This window comes from Aethalodelphis obliquidens, unplaced genomic scaffold (assembly GCF_003676395.1).
Source record: "Aethalodelphis obliquidens isolate GAN/ISIS:26980383/991018 unplaced genomic scaffold, ASM367639v1 scaffold3, whole genome shotgun sequence".
NCBI lineage: Eukaryota > Metazoa > Chordata > Mammalia > Artiodactyla > Delphinidae > Aethalodelphis > Aethalodelphis obliquidens.
In genome coordinates this window covers 75,760,474-75,779,747 of record NW_020837947.1, presented here as the reverse complement: position 1 = coordinate 75,779,747, position 19,274 = coordinate 75,760,474, and the positions used below count along the sequence as shown (strand labels likewise).

The following is a 19,274-nucleotide window of genomic DNA, read 5'->3' as shown; positions in this document are numbered from 1 at the left end:
TCTCTGTTTTACAGATGCTGAAAGAGCATAGACTATGAATGCATAGCATTTCCTTCTTCACAAGAGCTCCTATAATATAAATTGTCAAATATAATAATAATGGGAATTTGCCTAAAATTGCAGTTGATTTAAAGCACACATGCATAATGTACATAAACATCAGAGAATACGCCCTTAATTTAGTATGGATTCTAATGAAAGTCTGTACAATAATTTAAAGTAAATTTATAATTGTACGTTAGAAATGCTTTACTCATTATATATAAAAACTGAATTAAACTTTTGATATTAGAGACCACTGTCAACATGCAAAGAAATTAAAGTTAAGGCTGAAAAAGCTCAGTATCAAATGGCTTTAACAGTAACAGCGATAATTTAGAAATGTGAACACGTTCCTTATCATCACAGGCGCTGGCTCTGGTGGGAATGGTGGAGATAGGGAATCAGGAGGGCCGAACAAGTCCTGGCACATGGACGAGGCCTGAGGGAGCCGCAGAGGCTGGGCCTGGGCAGGGCAGCCTGGCGTCTCACATGCGGAGTGTTGCAGGTGGAGGCCATCCGTCCTCCCATGCTCTTCCTGTACCAGGCTCCGAATGTCACTGTGTGATGCAGCCTAAGCTGGGTTTCAGGTAGGTATCTGGCATGTCCAGGTGATGCCCTAGTTGGGGTGCATCTCTGGATTCCCTCCACTTCTCTGCATTCCCAGTACCACTGTCTTGGTCTTGTCTGAAAAATCCCAACTGGACTCCATGTCTGTGGTTGTAGCCTTGCTGTGTTCAAGTGCATATTGCAGCCTGGTCTCAGGTCCTCTCACTTACTTTAGGATGAAGTCCTCAACCCATAAAACGGGCTCCAAGCCTCTCCACAGTGTGGTACTTGCTTCCCTCTCCAGCCCAGCCTCTCACCACTGTGTCCTCCACGTTCTGCTCGGCGACATGCGAAATTTCTTCCACTTACTTGAATCCACCTTGTTCTCTCTCAGCTCCAGGCTTGTACACACGTGATTTCTCTTTGGAGGATGTGTTCTCCCTCTCCTTTTGGTCTAGTTGTGCACTACAGTATTCTTTTCTGCTGACGTAGTTTTAAAATCTCTTTTGCCTTCCTTGACTACCTCCCTAGACTAGATCAGATTCCCCTGCTAGGGGTCCCCATGATATTCTGTACTGTTCACGGCATTTTTGAGCTAAATTACAATGGTTTAATCAGCCTGTCTTCCCCGTAGGGCCTACACTCCATGCTTTCAGGGAGTGTGTCTTTTCTCATTACCACTGTACTCCTAGGTTAGCACAATACCTGGCATGGAAGGGCTCCTTGGTGACATTTTTGAATGAATATGTTTAGAAAAGGTTTATGTGGGTATTATTTAATACCTCGAACAAAGTGGCCTTGCTGATCTGTCGTTTCTGGAGATCTACCAAACCACTGTAATGATGGAAGGAGAATCAGAGAGGGAGGTCCAGCATCCTAGGAAAGGGAACCGACTCAGGTAGGGTGAGTATCAGGGCTCTTCCTCTGAGGGAGCTGTGCAGGCACATAGTCATGTAATCAGAACAGAATAAACAAAGAGTGACAATGTTGAGGGCCCCTCTGTGGAACAAAAGCTAAAACTGCTCAAAGTACTTGTGTATTCCTAGGTCTTTACTCATTGTGATATTTTTGGAATAGTTTAACCTGTAGCAAATTTTCATCTAGTCCTTTCATTTAGGATTATATTTAATTTTTTTCAGGTTTTATTTGTGTTTTTTGAATGCCCTGCTGTTGGTTTTCAAATTTCAAGATTCTGTTAGAAATATGAAAGTACCTTGAGGATTTTGGATTCAATACTTGGATCCTAAACATCCTAAAATGAATTTTTTTGGATAAGTTCAGTGTGCAGTGAAGAGAATCCAGGTAGGTAGCTGTGGGCTACAGTTCGGAGTGGGAAAATTGATGGAATAGTATCAATTCCATTATCAAAGCCAGGAGATCAGATGATGAGGGTAAATGGGAGTAGGCTGGAGATTGTGCATTTCTGATGAGCTCCCAGGTGGCATCTGAAGACCCGGGTAAGGAGCCACGGGGCTGGGGAATCCCTGGTGGGGCGTTGGTCTGTGAAGGAAGGAGAAGTGATAGGTTGGCAGTTGGGGGCGGGGCGTGCAAGGTGGAGGGAAAGTTTTCTCTTTAGGATGGAAAAGACGTTAGCCCACTGGTACTTTGGTGGGAAGGAATTGGCAGAGAGAGGAAAGGGGAAGATACAAAAGGAAGATAACAAAGGAATCCCAGGTGGCTTGGGGCCCTAAACCTAGAAGAATTACAGAGCACACACGGAGAGAGGGAGAGACGGCCCCTGGGCCCCAAAAGGAGCCGCCGTCTCTTCTGAAGGAGGGAGTCGCTGCCCCTTGATTTGTGTTTCTCTGAGTCGTTCCTGGCAGCTCTGCAAGGAGTTCCTTCCCTTTAAAGCTCTCCCGGCCCACCCAGCGCCCCTGCTTCCTAATGACTTCTGGTTGTGTTGTTTCTTTTTTCAAACTGCCTTTGGAGTCTCATTCTCACATTTCTTTCCCTGCTGTTTCAGCTCTGGTCTGAATCCTCCCTACCTCTTTCCCTACCTCTTGCTTTGGTTGTATATAGATAAAGGAATGAGGAAAGCAAGTTGGCTAACTTGCCTGAGGTTAAATGGATGGTAAATGGAGTGGGGTTCCCGTAGGATCCTTGCACCATGCCTTTCTAGTACTTGAAGGTGTTTTCTTAAACAGGTATTTCTCAAACTGTGGTCCCCAGACCAGCTGTGTCAGCATCAGGTGGAGATGTGACAGATTTACAGACCTCACCCCGACCCGAATCAGAAACCTTGGCGAGAGAGCCAGCATCTGTGGCTTAACTAGCCCCCCAGTGATTCTGCTGAAAACTGAAGTTTGAGAACCACTGAAACCACTGAATTAAACACATAAACGTGAAATATATGTTCAGGGAGCATAGTGAGACCTCTCCAGAAAAGGGGTCAAACCATCCGAATGTCACACATCAAGGGATTTGTTGGCAAGACTCTGAAAGATTCCTTAATACCAGCTGATACCCTCAGTCACCGAAGTACTGAGAAAATGTTCATTTAGAGCCTGATTGAGCTGGGGCAGGTAGTAGAACTTAGAGAAAATGAATAAAAATATAAAATAGTAACATGAACATGACTCTAACAACCGTGTTTGATACTGTTCCATACCATTCACTGAAATATGTATGTAAGCATAATAGGAATACAAGGAGTGAGTATTGTACGTTCTTGTTCTAGGAGAACTTCTCTCTTCCCTCCTTACCCCTCTCTCCTCTCCTCCTCCCTCCATCCTGCTTCCCTCATCTCTTCCTCATAAGCATCCTACGTGCAATCCTGAATATATGCCATGTTTTCTGTATATATGTACAGTTGTATAAGACAGCTCCCATTTTTGCAGGGGAATATGTCTTATATCTATTTCAAGTAATTTTGGAGATATATTGTAGGGGAAAATATTGCATAGGAGAAGCAATATACTGTATTCTAAAAACTAGTAGAAAATCTTAAATTCTGATAATATTTTGCCAATCCTTCAAAAAGAATATAATGTAACATACCTAAAAGGAAATATATTGCCAACAATGAATGCCAGCATGGTGCAGGCCACAAGACAAAAAACACTGAGTCATAAATAAAGTCTGTCACACATGTACAACTATAAACACAGGTACTTACATTGTATTCTGGGTGATTCTGAGGGCCGAACCAGGTAACCTGGTTATCAAATGAACTTGAATGAATTCCTAAATGGAATATGCAGGTACAGCCCTCATTCAGGAGGAAGGGCATCATTACATATTTCTCATACTGCACCTAAACTGTGGTCTTTTCAGTTGAATCTCCTGTTTTAGAGACCTCATTTCTGTGATTTTTAAAAATTAAATTTCTTGTAAGCCTTTCTTAGAGTTACTGTGAAAATTAAATCCATGGGCGAGTGCCTGGCTGGGGTGTGCGCTGTAAAGGGGACAACGGGGCTGGGAGCTGCTCTCAGCCACCAGCAGATCTGTCCTATCACATCGTCAGTTATTTCATGGTAAGCGTGTGATAATTTTTCTTGTTTTCGGTTGCTCCCATTTCTCTCAGAGTCAGAGAGAAATATTGCCTGTGTGTTTTTAATTCATTCAGACCACGTCTACCAAGTTTTGTGCTTTGACGTAAACAAGAAAAAGATTGCTGCCAGAGCAAGCTAGTTCTTATGCTTTCAACGCCCAGCTCTAAACATTCCTCATTACTTTTTTAATTAATGTCACACAAAGAACAAAGACTAAGTTGCCTTTGTGTCCTCCCTTGGTGCTTCACTCAATACCATCTTACACACAGTCGATTTTCAAAGACGTTCCTTGGCTTGATTTTTAAATTATTGACTCTGATTAGGCTTGTAAATATTTGTAGCAGAAATAATTTTCCAGGTAAGGTGGGATTTTCTGTGTAAAATGTAATACAGATAAAATGTTAACATTTTGTATCAATTTGAAAAGTAACCACTTGATGAAAAAGAAACTGGTAAAACTTTAAGTAATGCGTCTGATCCTTCTACATACTTCTAATTGTATTTGGAGTTTTTCTAACTTATTAATAAAACAGAATATGCAGAATTTAAGCGTCTTTCCTCTCTCCCTTGTTGTTCTAGTAACAGATTATATCTAGAACTTCCCCTGGAATTTAGTATAATTTGTCCATTCTTTTTTTTTTTTTTTTAGAGATATTTTCTTTGTTTTTTTGTTGTTGTTGTTGTTGAATTTTTGAATTTTATTCTCTTTATTTTTTTATACAGCAGGTTCTTATTAGTTATCCATTTTATACATATTAGTGTATACATGTCAAACCCAGTCTCCCAATTCATCCCACCACCACACCCCCGCTGCTTTCCTCCCTTGGTGTCCATACATTTGTTCTCTACATCTTGTCTCAATTTCTACCCTGCAAACCGGTTCATTTCTACCCTGCAAGCCGGTACCATTTTTCTAGGTTCCACATATATGCGTTAATGTACGATATTTGTTTTTCTGACATACTTCACTCTGTAAGACAGTCTCTAGGTCCATACACGTCTCTAAAAATGACCCAATTTCGTTCCTTTTTATGGCTGAATAATATTCCACTGTATATATGTACCACATCTTCTTTATCCATTCGTCTGTCGATGGGCATTTAGGTTGCTTCCATGTCCTGGCTATTGTAAATAGTGCTGCAATGAACATTGGGGTGCAGGTGCCTTTTTGAATTATGGTTTTCTCTGGGTATATGTGCAGTAGTGGGATTGCTGGGTCATATGATAATTCTATTTTTAGTTTTTTAAGGAACCTCCATACTGTTCTCCATAGTGGCTGTATCAATTTACATTCCCACTAACAGTGCAAGAGGGTTCCCTTTTCTCCACACCCTCTCCAGCATTTGTTGTTTGTAGATTTTCTGATGATGCCCGTTCTAACTGGTGTGAGGTGATACCTCATTGTAGTTTTGATTTTCATTTCTCTAATAATTAGTGATGTTGAGCAGCTTTTCATGTTCCTCTTGGCAATCTGTATGTCTTCTTTGGAGAAATGTCTATTTAGGTCTTCTGCCCATTTTTGGATTGGGTTGTTTGTTTTTTTAATATTGAGCTGCATAAGCTGTTTATGTATTTTAGAGATTAATCCTTTGTCCGTTGATTCGTTTGCAAATATTTTCTCCCATTCTGAGGGTTGTCTTTGGTCTTGTTTATGGTTTCCTTTGCTGTGCAAAAGCTTTTAAGTTTCATTAGGTCCCATTTGTTTATTTTTGTTTTTACTTCCATTACTCTAGGAGGTGGATCAAAAAAGATCTTGCTGTGATTTATGTCAAAGAATGTTCTTCCTGTGTTTTCCTCTAAGAGTTTTATAGTGTCTGGTCTTACATTTAGGTGTCTAATCCATTTTGAGTTTATTTTTGTGTATGGTGTTAGTGAGTGTTCTAATTTCATTCTTTTACATGTAGCTGTCCAGTTTTCCCAGCACCACTTATTGAAGAGACTGTCTTTTCTCCATTGTATATCCTTGCCTCCTTTGTCATACATTAGTTGACCATAGGTGTGTGGGTTTATCTCTGGGCTTAATATCCTGTTCCATTGATCTGTATTTCTGTTTTTGAGCCAGTACCATATTGTCTTGATTACTGTAGCTTTGTCGTAGTCTGAAGTCAGGGAGTCTGATTCCTCCAGCTCCATTTTTTTCCCTCCAGTCCACTTTGGCTATTTGGGGTCTTTTGTGTTTTCATACAAATTTTAAGATTTTTGTTCTAGTTCTGTAAAAAATGCCATTGGTAATTTGATAGGGATTGCATTGAATATGTAGATTGCTTTGGGTAGTATAGGCATTTTCACAATAGTGATTTTTCCAATCCAAGAACATGGTATATCTCTCCATCTGTTTGTATCATCTTTAATTTCTTTCATCAGTGTCTCACAGTTTTCTGCATACAGGTCTTTTGTCTCCCTAGGTAGGTTTATTCCTAGGTATTTTATTCTTTTTGTTGCAATGGTAAATGGGAGGGTTTCCTTAATTTCTCTTTCAGATTTTTCATCATTAGTGTACAGGAATGCAAGAGATTTTGGTGCATTAATTTTGTATCCTGCAACTTTACCATTAGCTCTAGTAGTTTTCTGGTGGCATCTTTAGGATTCTGTATGTATAGTATCATGTGATCTGCAAACAGTGACAGTTTTACATCTTCTTTTCCAATTTGTATTCCTTTTATTTCTTTTTCTTCTCTGATTGCCATGGCTAGGACTTCCACAACTATGTTGAATAATAGTGGTGAGAGTGGACATCCTTGTCTTGGTCCTGATCTTAGAGGAAACGCTTTCAGTTATTCATCATTGAGAATGATGTTAGCTCTGGGCTTGTCGTATATGGCCTTTATTATGTTGAGGTAGGTTCCCTCTGTACCCACTTTCTGGAGAGTTTTTATCATAAATGGGTGTTGAATTTTGTCAAAAGCTTTTTCTGCGTCTATTGAGATGATCATATTGTTTTCTTTTGGGGTTTTTTTTGCGGTACGCGGGCCTCTCACTGTTGTGGCCTCTGCCGTTGTGGAGCACAGGCTCCAGACGCATAGGCTCAGCAGCCGTGGCCCATGGGCCCAGCCGCTCCGCGGCATGTGGGATCCTCCCAGACTGGGGCACAAACCCACGTCCCCTGCATCAGCAGGCAGACTCCCAACCACTGTGCCACCAGGGAAGCCCGATCATATGGTTTTTATTCTTCAATTTGTTAATATTGTGTATCACATTGATTGATTTGAGTTTATTGAGGAATCCTTGCATCCCTTGGATAAATCCTACTTGATCATGGTGTATGGTCCTTTTAATGTGTTGTTGGATTCTGTTTGCTAGTATTTTGTTGAGGATTTTTGCATCTGTATTCATCAGTGAAATTGGTCTGTAATTTTCTTTTTTTGTAGTATCTTTGTCTGGTTTTGGCATCAGGGTGATGATGGCCTTATAGAATGAGTTTGGGAATATTCCTTCCTCTGCAATTTTTTGGAAGAGTTTGAGAAGGATAGGTGTTAGCTCTTTTCTAAATGTTTGATAGAATTCATCTGTGAAGCCATCTGGTACTGGACCTTTGTTGGAAGATTTTTAATCACAGATTTAATTTCATTACTTGTGATTGGTCTGTTCATATTTTCTATGTCTTCCTGGTTCAGTCTTGGAAGGTTATACCTTTCTAAGAATTTGTCCATTTCTTGCAGGCTGTCCATTTTATTGGCATAGAGTTGCTTGTAGTACTCTCTTAGGATGCTTTGTATTTCTGCGGTGTCTGCTGTAACTTCTCCTTTTTCATTTCTAATTTTACTGATTTGAGTCCTCTCCCTCTTTTTCTTGATGAGTCTGGCTAATGGATTATCAATTTTATCTTCTCAAAGAACCAGCTTTTAGTTTTATTAATCTTTGCTATTGTTTTCTTTGTTTCTGTTTCATTTATTTCTGCTCTGATCTTTATGATTTCTTTCCTTCTACTGACTTTGGGTTTTGTTTGTTCTTCTCTAGTTCCTTTAGGTGTAAGGTTATATTGTTTATTTGAGATGTTTGTTGTTTCTTGAGGTAGGATTGTATTGCTATAAAGTTCCCTCTTAGAACTGCTTTTGCTGCATCCCATAGGTTTTGGATCGTTTTGTTTTCATTGTCATTTGTCTCTAGATATTTTTTGATTTCCTCTTTGATTTCTTCAGTGATCTCTTAGTTATTTAGTAACGTAATGTTTAGCCTCCATGTGTTTGTGAGTTTTACAGTTTTTTCCCCTGTAATTGATTTCTAATCTCGTAACCTTGTAGACAGAAAAGATGCTTGATATGATTTCAGTTTTCTTAAATTTACTGAGGCTTGATTTGTGACCCAAGATGTGATCTATCCTGGAGAATGTTCTGTGTGCACTTGAGAAGAAAGTGTAATCTGCTGTTTTGGGGTGGAATGTCCTATAAATGTCAATTAAATCTATCTGGTCTGTTGTGTCATTTAAAGCTTATGTTTCCTTATTAATTTTCATTTTGGATGATCTGTCCATTGGTGTAAGTGAGGTGTTAAAGTCCCCAACTATTATTGTGTTACTGTCGATTTCTTCTTTTATAGCTTTTGTATTTTATAGCTTTTATAGCTTGTGTATTGAGGTGCCCGTATGTTGGGTGCATATATATTTATAATTGTTGTTTCTTCTTCTTGGAGTGATCCCTTGATCATTATGTAGTGTCCGTCCGTGTCTCTTGTAACATTCTTTATTTTAAAGTCTATTTTGTCTGTTATGAGTATTGCTACTCCAGCTTTCTTTTGATTTCCATTTGCATGGAGTATCTTTTTCCATCCCCTCACTTTCAGTCTGTATGTATCCCTAGGTCTGAAATGGGTCTCTTGTAGACAGCATATATATGAGTCTTGTTATTGCATCCATTCAGCAAGGCTGTGTCTTTTGGTTGGAGCATTTAATCCATTCACATTTAAGGTAATTATCGATATGTATGTTCCTGTTACCATTTTCTTAATTGTTTTGGGTTTGTTTTTGTAGGTCCTTTTCTTCTCTTGTGTTTCCCACTTAGAGAAGTTCCTTTAGCATTTGTTGTAGAGCTGGTTTGGTGGTGCTGAATTCTTTTAGCTTTTGCTTGTCTGTAAAGCGTTTGATTTCTCCAGTGAATCTGAATGAGATCCTTGCTGGGTAGGGTAATCTTTGTTTTAGGTTCTTCCCTTTCATCACTTTAAATGTGTCATGCCACTCCCTTCTGGCTTGTAGAGTTTCTGCTGAGAAATCAGCTGTTAACCTTATGGGAGTTCCCTTGTATGTTATTTGTTGTTTTTCTCTTGCTGCTTTCAGTAATTTTTCTTTGTCTTTAATTTTTGCCAATTTGATTACTGTGTGTCTCGGCGTGTTTCTCCTTGGGTTTGTCCTGTCTGGGAGTCTCTGCACTTCATGGACTTGGATGGTTATTTCCTTTCCCATGTTAGGGAAGTTTTCAACTATAGTCTCTTCAAATATTTTCTCGGGTCCTTTCTCTCTCTCTTCACCTTATGGGACCCGTATAATGCGAATGTTGTTGCATTTAATGTTGTCCCCGAGGTCTCTTAGGCTGTCTTCATTTCTTTTCATTCTTTTTTCTTTATTCTGTTCCACAGCAGTGAATTCCACCATTCTGTCTTCCAGGTCACTTATCCATTCTTCTGCCTCAGTTATTCTGCTATTGATTCCTTCTAGTATATTTTTCATTTCAGTTATTGTACTGTTCATCTCTGTTTGTTTGTTCTTTAATTCTTCTACATCTTTGTTAAACGTCCTTGCATCTTCTCAATCTTTGCCTCCATTCTTTTTCCGAGGTCCTGGATCATCTTCACTAACATTATTCTGAATTCTTTTTCTGGAAGGTTGCCTATCTCCACTTCATTTGGTTGTTTTTTGGGGGTTTTAACTTGTTCCTTCATCTGGTACATAGCTGTCTGCCTTTTCGTCTTGTCTGTCTTTCTGTGAATGTGGTTTTTGTTCAACAGGCTGCAGGATTGTAGCTCTTCTTACTTATGCTGTCTGCCCTCTGGTGGATGAGGCTATCTAAGAGGCTTGTGCAGGCTTCCTGATGGGAGCAACTGGTGGTGGGTAGAGCTGACTGTTTCTTTGGTGGGCAGAGCTCAGTAAAACTTTAATCTGCTTGTCTGTGATGGGTGGGGCTGGGTTCCCTCCCTGTTGGTTGTTTGGCCTGAGGCGACCCAACACTGGAGCCTACCCAGGCTCTTTGGTGGGGCCAGTGGTGGACTCTGGGAGGGCTCACACCAAGGAATACTTCTCAGATCTTCTGCTGCCAGTGTCCTTATCCTCATGGTGAGACACAGCCATGCCTCACCTCTGCAGGAGACCCTCCCACACCAGCAGGTAGGTCTGGTTCAGTCTTCTGTGGGGTCACTGCTCCTTCCCCTGTGTCCCTATGTGCACACTACTTTGTGTGTACCCTCTAAGAGTGGAGTCTCCATTTCCCCCAGTCCTGTCGAAGTCCTGCAATCAAATCCCCCTAGCCTTCAAAGTCTGATTCTCTGGGATTTCCTCCTCCCGTTGCTGGATCCCCAGGTTGGGAGGCCTGACATGGGGCTCAGAACCTTCACTCCAGTGGGTGGACTTCTGTGGTATAAGTGTTCTCCAGTTTGTGAGTCACCCACCCAGCCGTTATGTGATTTGGTTTTACTGTGATTGTGCCCCTCCTACCGTCTCAGTGTGGCTTCTCCTTTGGCTTTGGATGTGGGGTGTCTTTTTTGGTGAGTTCCAGTGTCTTCCTTTCGATGATTGTTCAGCAGTTAGTTGTGATTCTGGTGCTCTTGCAAGAGGGAGTAATTTGTCCATTCTTTATCTAAAATAATATTTTTGTTCGAATGACCTTATTCTTCAACCCAGGTCATACAGATAAGATGGCATTTTGCATATTTAATGTCTAATTTTGTTGATCATTATGCCTTTAATAACGCTGCAGTTATTTCTATCTGTGTATTTTATGAAGTGTTTATCCTGATCTGATTCATTTTTCCCCTGTGAACCACAGAGCGTCTCTTCATATCTGTAATTTCCAAGCAGGAGTTGGTCCAAAGTAGGCCAAGTCCATGCTGGTGGCTGTTCTGTGTGGTCACGCAGCTCTCTCATGTCTGATGGTGTGAGGGAGACAGAGGAGGTGGCCCGGAGGGCTCTGGGCCTCAGTGAGCTGTACTTTTCCAGGCCTTCCGAAGCTTCTCTTTAAAGAAGCACTGAGTCCGTGCACAGGCATCTGTGACGGTGAACACAGTGATGACAAACTTAGCTGCTCACTTCCCTTATAGACAGCAAATGCCACGTGCACCTAGGCGTTTTGTACCCACAGGTCTGTGTAAAAAAGAAAAGTACGTTTAATCAGATGTGCAATGTACAGTTTTAAAATTTGTTTTTATTTTTAAGTGACTTTCTGAAAGGCTTTTCCTCTTCAGAGCTGGTAGACATCAGGCCAGAGTTCCCGGTAGTGACTTAAATCCTGCCCCTGCATTCAAATCCCCGGGGAGCTGTGAAAATATCTTGATGCCTGGGTTGTACCGCAGACGGATGAGGTCAGAATCTCTAGGGGTTGGACTGAGGTATCCTTATTCTTTCACTATCCCTATGTTATTCTAAAGTACAGCCAAGATTGAGAAACACTGCTTTAAGGCCAACTTTTATTTTCTGTGTTCAACCCAAATGCCCTTATTTCCAATTTTCATTACTAATCCCATGTAATTTTAATGCCCCTGTTTTCTTGGCATATTCTCTGTGGAATGCTGCAGTTATTGACTAGAAAGAGTAGAACACACTGATATTGGCCCTTTGCGGGAGTTACCTGGTGATAGACTTAATCCACACTAATTTACTGTAATTATGAGATATTTGGGAGCATGAGTTATACCGGCGGAGGGGATGGTGGTTGCGTAGGCAGCTGGGGAAGGGCTGTCCAGTTGCCTCTGTGTGTGTTTGGATGTGCTGGTGACCTGACTAGGATTGGAGTTGGGCCCTTGGTGGGGTTGGCAAGCTCTTTGGTGTGGATGGTGAGCAACTATTAAATGAAATGGCATTTTTTTTCAATCTCCTCTTCCTGTATTCTGTAAGGGCAGAGAGTAACAGTAGTAGACAGCTTCTTCTAGCTCCAAAAGCAATGTCACAGGCATATCATTTTTAAATTAGGGAATACTTGTACTTCTGCTCTTTCTCCAGTATTATTTGTTCACTTTAGTATACGGCTTATTGAACAATCTGTGGTATGCTTTTAAAATGCTCTTCTTAGGTTATTGCTGTAATTACTGTACTGTTCAGGGTCCTTGAATGAGCAGTAATACTCTGCAGTTCATGATGAGTTAAGATACCTCTTAGGAAAGAATCAAATATTATTCCTCCCTTTGACTAACATTTGGAGATGAAATCTTAGCAATACTGTGGTATATTACTGAGAAACCCTATACCAGTTGGTGCAGAGATGTTTTCTATTGTATGATTCATAAATATTTAATTAATAGAGTACTTAATATATATATGCACACAACTACATAATGCTTTAATTAAAATTACACTAAAAACGTTGTGGCAGCATGGTCTTAATTCATATATTCTGCTTTTAATGCTGTGGACAATTTTACCAAGAATTCTCAGCTACGAAAATTAATTAATTAGGATGTTATCTTCCAGATAGTTATGAAGTAAATGCTTTTCCCCCCCAACTAGCTAAAATCTTCAATATTTACTGGAAGGTAGTAGACACTGACTTTTTGTGGCTTGAATATCATGGATTTCTGTTTACCAGAAGGCATCTTGTAAGCAAATGGAAATGATGTGATTTTAACATCCATTCTGACATGTTTGAATGAGGAAAAGGGCAATGCCTAGAGCACCATGCTTAGTGGAAAACACCTGAATACACTAATGAGTGGTCATCATGCAAGTCTAGTACCAGTACGTGCTCAGTGATTAATTTAAGAGTGAACATACATAAATGAATGAAAAAAGAACCAGCACAAGAAGAGGAGGTATTATTGATGGGGGGAAGGTTGCTGAGGACAAATTCTGGAGGTGGAGAGCTTACTGGAAAGAGCATGGATTTGGGAATTAGAGGAATCTGGGTTGAGTCTCAGTTCTACCGACGCTGGTTAAGTTCCTTTAGACAACTCGCTTTCCTTCTGTGAGTCTCACTTTCCTCCTCTGTAAAATGAGGAGGGGGATAGTGATGGGCAGTGGTGAGGTTTAATGGGGAGCGCTTGGCCCCAAGCTTCTTGACACATAGACAGAAAACAAATACTAGTTTTCTTCCTCAGCTTGATGGTCTGATGGGAATTGTCATTGATTCCTTAACAGCAGAAGAACTTAAGTTTCTTGTTTTTTGTGTTTTTTTTTTTGACTTGAGACTTTTATTGTTTAATTCTGTCTTGCAAAGACCTGAGTCTAGCTTTTTAGCAGGTTATTCCGGTGGGAAAGGAAAGAACAAAGGTTTAAGTGTGTGTGTAAGTTTTCTTTTTTCCAGTAGTAAAATTGAATGATTGGCATCATCGCCATGTTTTCAGTTTGGTCCGGTAGCAGAAGTGGAAGCTCCTTGATGTGCTGCAGGCCTGGAAGTCTGATTCTGTTAGGAGTAAGTAAACTCTTTAGAACATTCTGTAGGAATTTAGCTGTTACCCTGTCTCATTATTTTGGGAGTTATATTAATGGAACTGGATTTTCATTCTCTGCCCTGTCTCTATATTGTTATTAAAAGTTCTAATCTCGTTTCTATTCTTTTGTTCTCATTTCTCAATCATATAATTTTCAGTGTACCCCTTCGACAAGGAGCCCTGTGAGTTCTGTCTTTTCTGAAATCATTATTTCTCCTTGAACGTTGTAGGAGCACCCTGGAGGTCATCTACCACCCATTTTATCTCTGCAGTTTTTCCTAACGCACAGTTAAGATCAGTTTTTAAGCAGTGACAGTGTTCCATTGTGTAGGAATAGATGTAATTCAGGTCCTTTCCTGTCGTGAACCCAGAATTTTTTCTCAGCTCCACATGCTCGTCTCTACGTGCCTGTTCCTTCCCTCTGCTCCAGCTCTACCTTCACACAGCCCTTGCCCACGCACCTGCCTCTGTGCCCTTCCTCCATGCTCCTTCCTTCTGCAAAAGACTCCCTGGGGAAAGCTCCGTGATCCCTTGACACTCATACCACGTGAGGTCTTTCTGGCTTCTCCTTGGTCAGAACTGACTCCTTCAGGTTCCTGTAGCATCACATGGACCTCAGTTTGACAATGATGCATTTTTGCCTGTGGTAGAGCTTGTTCTTGGCCTGCCTTTTTCTCACTCCCTGATGGTGGGAGGCCTTGCCTTCTTTACCCTTTGAGTCCTCTCACCCCTTATTCTAGTGCCTTTACATTGTGGCACCCAACACATATCTGATGAATTAAATTGAATACAGTGTAAGCTCTGTGACATCCTCTGATCTGGCAAGACAGGATATACTTAGTTTGGTTTATTTTCTCCCTGAAAAATGTGTGTTCATTTCTTTTTTTTTAATGGCAAGAGATTATGCTGCACTTTTGGTCAAGTTTATTTAATTTCCTAGACCACTGATTTTTACAATGAGTGATGGATGGATGAACTGTAATACTAAAGCTGTGCTGTACTGCTTTATAACTCAGCCTTTCAAGTTATGGAAACCAGAACTCCTGAGAGTGGACTTTATTTTCAGGAAGATCACAATAGTAAAGAGCAGTGGAAATGAGTTCTGCTTGGTTAGCAATAAGGTGTCTGCAGAAAACTGACTTTGAGCTTTCCTTTTTACCGAAGAATAAATTTTAATCAATTGACAGTGTAATAATTGACTATTTGAGCTCTCTCTGGTTATGCCTCTTTTATCAGAATTAAGACTGTTTTTACCTTGTCTCCATATACTAGGGAACAGACTCTACAGAGTTAAGTATGTGACTTTTGGCCATATCCATATGTTATTACAGAGTTGTCATTTGGGACTTTACTGGCAGACTGTACTTAAAAAAAGAATGTTAGCTCTGAAAATGCGTGCGTCTCCAGACAGTGGCATGTGAATGACTCTTGGTCTTTGTAACAAGCCTATAATTAGCTCACATACTTAAGGCATATGATGAGCTATTATGTCATCCCTCAAATGTTTTATTCCACAGTGAAATGAAATTCAAAATTGGCCAATTACAGTGTTTTTCTATTTCTGGATTGTCTGTCAGTCTAGGGCTGTTATTCATATTTTCAGATAGTCTTGTGAGTTTTTAAAGAAAAGGATAATTTATGTGATTCCATGATGAAATAGTCTTTTCACCTCTGAGCTTTCCTAAGCCTTTTCTTGTAATGCTGTTATAATATCCATTGAGCAGGGACCTCTGACCACCCACCTTGTGCCTGGCACTGTGTTGAGTGCTTAGGATATAGTATAAGACTGATGTTTGGAGTTTACAGTCACAAAGAGAAGACAGTTAATGTGTAATAACAGGTCCTGTGGAGCCCATTTCAGGGGAATCTGATCTGATCTAAGCATCAGAGAAGGCATTTAAATTAAAATCTGGAGATTGAATAGTAGTCAGGTTAGGTGGGTTTATAAGGGGTAGGAGAATGTTCTAGATAAAAACAAAACAAAACACAGAGGTGTGGAGGTAAATATAGTTAGAGGAGTGGTTTCCAAACTTGGGTGCACATTAGAATCACCTGAAGAGTTTGAAAAAGGTCACTGCTTAGATCCCATTCTGAGAGACACTGTTGGATACTTGGAAAACCATTATTGAGGTATTTTGAGCAGGTGGGTGACACAGTATGATTGTGGGAGAAGATCACTGGGCTTCAGCCTGAGACAGATTGCAGAGGGCTGAGGCTCGGTGGGCACAGACCCACTGAGAGGCACTGCAGTGAACTGGGCAACAGAGGAGAACAGCTTGGCGTCAGCTGGGATGAAGAACAATGGTGAGAGTAAAAGTGGGTGTCTTAGACTTTTCAGGCTGTTATAACAAAAATTCCACAGACTGGGTGGCTCATAAACAGCGGGCGTTGATTTCTCACACTTCTGGAGGCTCAGAAGTCCCAAATTAAGGCACCAGCAGATTTGGTGTCTGGTGTGGGCTTGCTGCCTGGTTCATAGGCAGCACCTTCTCGCTGTGTCCTCACATGGTGGAAGGGCTGAGGGACCTCTCCGGGGCCTCACTGTAAGGGCACTGATCCCACTCATGAGGGCTACACCCACATGACCTAATCACCTCCCAAAGATCCCACTTCCTAAACCAGCACACTGGGGCTTAGGATTTCAACCTATGAATTTTGGAGGAGACGTGAACATTCAAACCACAGCAGTTGGCAAATAGAAAAGAGAAAAGAGGCTAATTAGTTTCGAGAAAATCTGAAGTTAATATCACATAAACCAAATGAAGAGAGTAATTTGAGAATGAGGAAATGTATGAGGTGAGAGGTCAAGCAAGGTGGAAACTGTTGACTGTCCATTTATTCAAGTGGCCAGGAGGTCCTTTGTTCAGTAGCATCTTTGCCTAGAGAAGTAGAATATATATGAAAAACCCATCCACATGCAGTAGGCAATGAGTTTCGTGAATAATAATAGAAAAGTAACTGGTATAATGTGATTAGGAAACACTTAAGGGAAGAGAGAGCATGTGAGTGAGCCTTGAAGGACACGTAGAACTTCAGTAAATGGGAATACACAGCCCAGGAAGAAAAGAACATCCCGTGGTGTGGATGTGGTGTGTCCAGGACCAGAATATATGATTGCTTTTATGAAGTTCCGGCTTTATTTTCCATAATGAGGAGACATTAAAAGTTATGCACTCGGACTGGAGTTAGTCCAGCAGCAAGGTGTTGATTGCAGGAGAGGGGGAGAAACTATACTGAAGGCAGGAAAGCCTGATAGGAGAAGATGGTAGTGTTCTAAGCATGAAATGAGAAGAGCATGGCCTAGGATGCTGGAACAGGGAATGAAAAGGGGCAAAGTGATGCATTTTGAAACAAACAAAAATAATACAGCTTATCAAATAACTGGCTGTAGGGAGAGAAGAAAAAAAGAGTGCTCAGAGTTGGATTCAACGTTTTGAAATTTGGTGGTTTGAAGAAAGAACTTTTTATTTAACAGTGATAACAGTGATATATGTATATGCTGTTTATTGATTTAGTTGATTATGAGGTCAAAAATATTTCGCATTTTGAGAGGGAAAGGAAACATGTATTTAATGAACCAACATATAAAAATGTCTTTTTGGTACCAGCAAGATCCATTGTCAGAGTCCTGGTGGAGTGACATCTCCATGTGAAAGGGAGAGAGGATGTCTCAGATGTGAGTGCTGATTTCTGAGCCCTGCAGGGTCAGTGAGGGTCTTCGATCAGAGTCCCCCCACCTGGGTCAACAGAATTTATGGGGACTCCCAGAACCTGGGGACGATAAGTACATACATCAAGGCTCTGAAAGGCACTAGTAGGAGGACTGGTGTGTTTTATGGCTCGTATTATAATCATCTGCCCTAGGGAGAAACGTTATCTTTAGTCATCAGAACTGAAGATTAAAGGGGATTTTATGAATGTTTTGTGTATCCTAGGACTATGAGATTATTTCCTTGGAGAAGCCTGAGTTATTTGAAGATACATGTTTAGCAGTTACCTGGGGAAAGATTGAACTGTTACTGATTCTGAAGTAAATAAGAAGGGGGCATTGGAAGGTAGTATTGCCCATTATGGGCATAAATAAAATTATATTTTAAGTGATCCTAGAAAAATTGCCCGAATTTTGTGGGGTTTTTCTTCTTTCTATTTCATCAAAAGCAGTTTCCTTAGTATCTGAGATTGTCAGCAAGGTTTTAGGGAAAAGAAATGATTATCTTCTTGCCCAATAAGTTTTTGATTGCTTCTTAATAAAGTCTAGATTTCACAGACTGGTTTTGATATGTCAGATGGAAACTAACAAATACAATAAAATCTTGAAACCAGAACCAATAGCCTATCTGAGGCAGGCTTTCAGAGATATCCTAGTCAGAGGAAGGCCTTATCTCCATAGATGCAGCTCGGACGTGGAGCATTCCTGTAGCAGTTTCCTGGCTGAGGCCTCTGTCTGCTCTGAACAGTGCACGTCAGTTAGACAGAAATGTGCTTGGCTCTATATTAGGCAGATCAACGGCCACATCCAGGCAAAGCCTGCAATTGCAGACTCAGAAGTCGTTCAGCACCTAATAAGATGGATGTAATTTAGAGAGTGGGATTGAAGGTGACAACATTGGAAGATGAATTAAAATAAGAGACTTTTTGCTGTGCTTGTTCAGGTGTGATACAGTAAATGTAAAAATTCAGGTACATGTTTAGGGGTTGGAGGACTACAGGTAACTGAAAGTTGGTTAAAAAAACACATTGAAAAATCTTTATTGGAGTATAACTGCTTTACAGTGGTTAGTTTCTGCTGTATAACAAAGTGAATCAGCTATACATATACATATATCCCCATATCTCCTCCCTCTCGCATCTCCCTCCCACCCTCCCTATCCCACCCCTCTAGGTGGTCACAAAGCACCGAGCTGATCTCCCTGTGCTATGTGGCTGCTTCCCACTAGCTATCTATTTTACATTTGGTAGTGTATATATATCCATGCCACTCTCTCACCTCTCACTTCGTCCCAGCTTAACCTTCCCCCTCCTCGTGTCCTCAGGTCTATTCTCTATGTCTGCGTCTTTATTACTGTCCTGCCCCTAGGTGCTTCAGAACCTTTTTTTTTTTTTAGATTCCATATATATGTTAGAATACGGTATTTGTTTTTCTCTTTCTGACTTACTTCACTCTGTATGACAGTCTCTAGGTCCATCCACCTCACTACAAATAACTCACTTTCGTTTCTTTTTATGGCTGAGTAATATTCCATTGTATATATGTGCCACATCTTCTTTAAACATTCATCTGTTGATGGACACTTAGGTTGCTTCCATGTCCTGGCTATTGTAAATAGAGCTGCAATGAACATTGTCCTGGCTATTGTAAATAGAGCTGCAGTGAACATTGTGGTACACGACTCTTTTTGAATTATGGTTTTCTCAGGGTATATGCCCAGTAGTGGGATTGCTGGGTCGTATGGTAGTTCTATTTTTAGTTTTTTGAGGAACCTCCATACTGTTCTCCATAGTGGCTGTATCAATTTACATTCCCACCAAGCGTGCAAGAGGGTACCCTTTTCTCCACATCCTCTCCAGCATTTGTTGTTTGTAGATTTTCTGATGATGCCCATTCTAACTGGTGTGAGGTGATACCTCATT

At 40.7% G+C, this 19,274-nt stretch overlaps 1 protein-coding gene across 1 annotated transcript in view; it reads left to right on the top strand.

The window, feature by feature from the left end:
* Positions 1 to 426: 426 nt before the first annotated feature.
* MEI4 (meiotic double-stranded break formation protein 4) overlaps positions 427 to 19,274 on the top strand; it is a 198,878-nt gene continuing 180,030 nt past the window's right edge. Inside the window, exons 1-3 of the mRNA XM_027093730.1 lie at positions 427 to 629; positions 2,733 to 2,889; positions 10,347 to 10,392. Coding sequence (XP_026949531.1) covers positions 427 to 629; positions 2,733 to 2,889; positions 10,347 to 10,392 — 406 coding nt within the window. The remainder of the gene's footprint in view (positions 630 to 2,732; positions 2,890 to 10,346; positions 10,393 to 19,274) is intronic.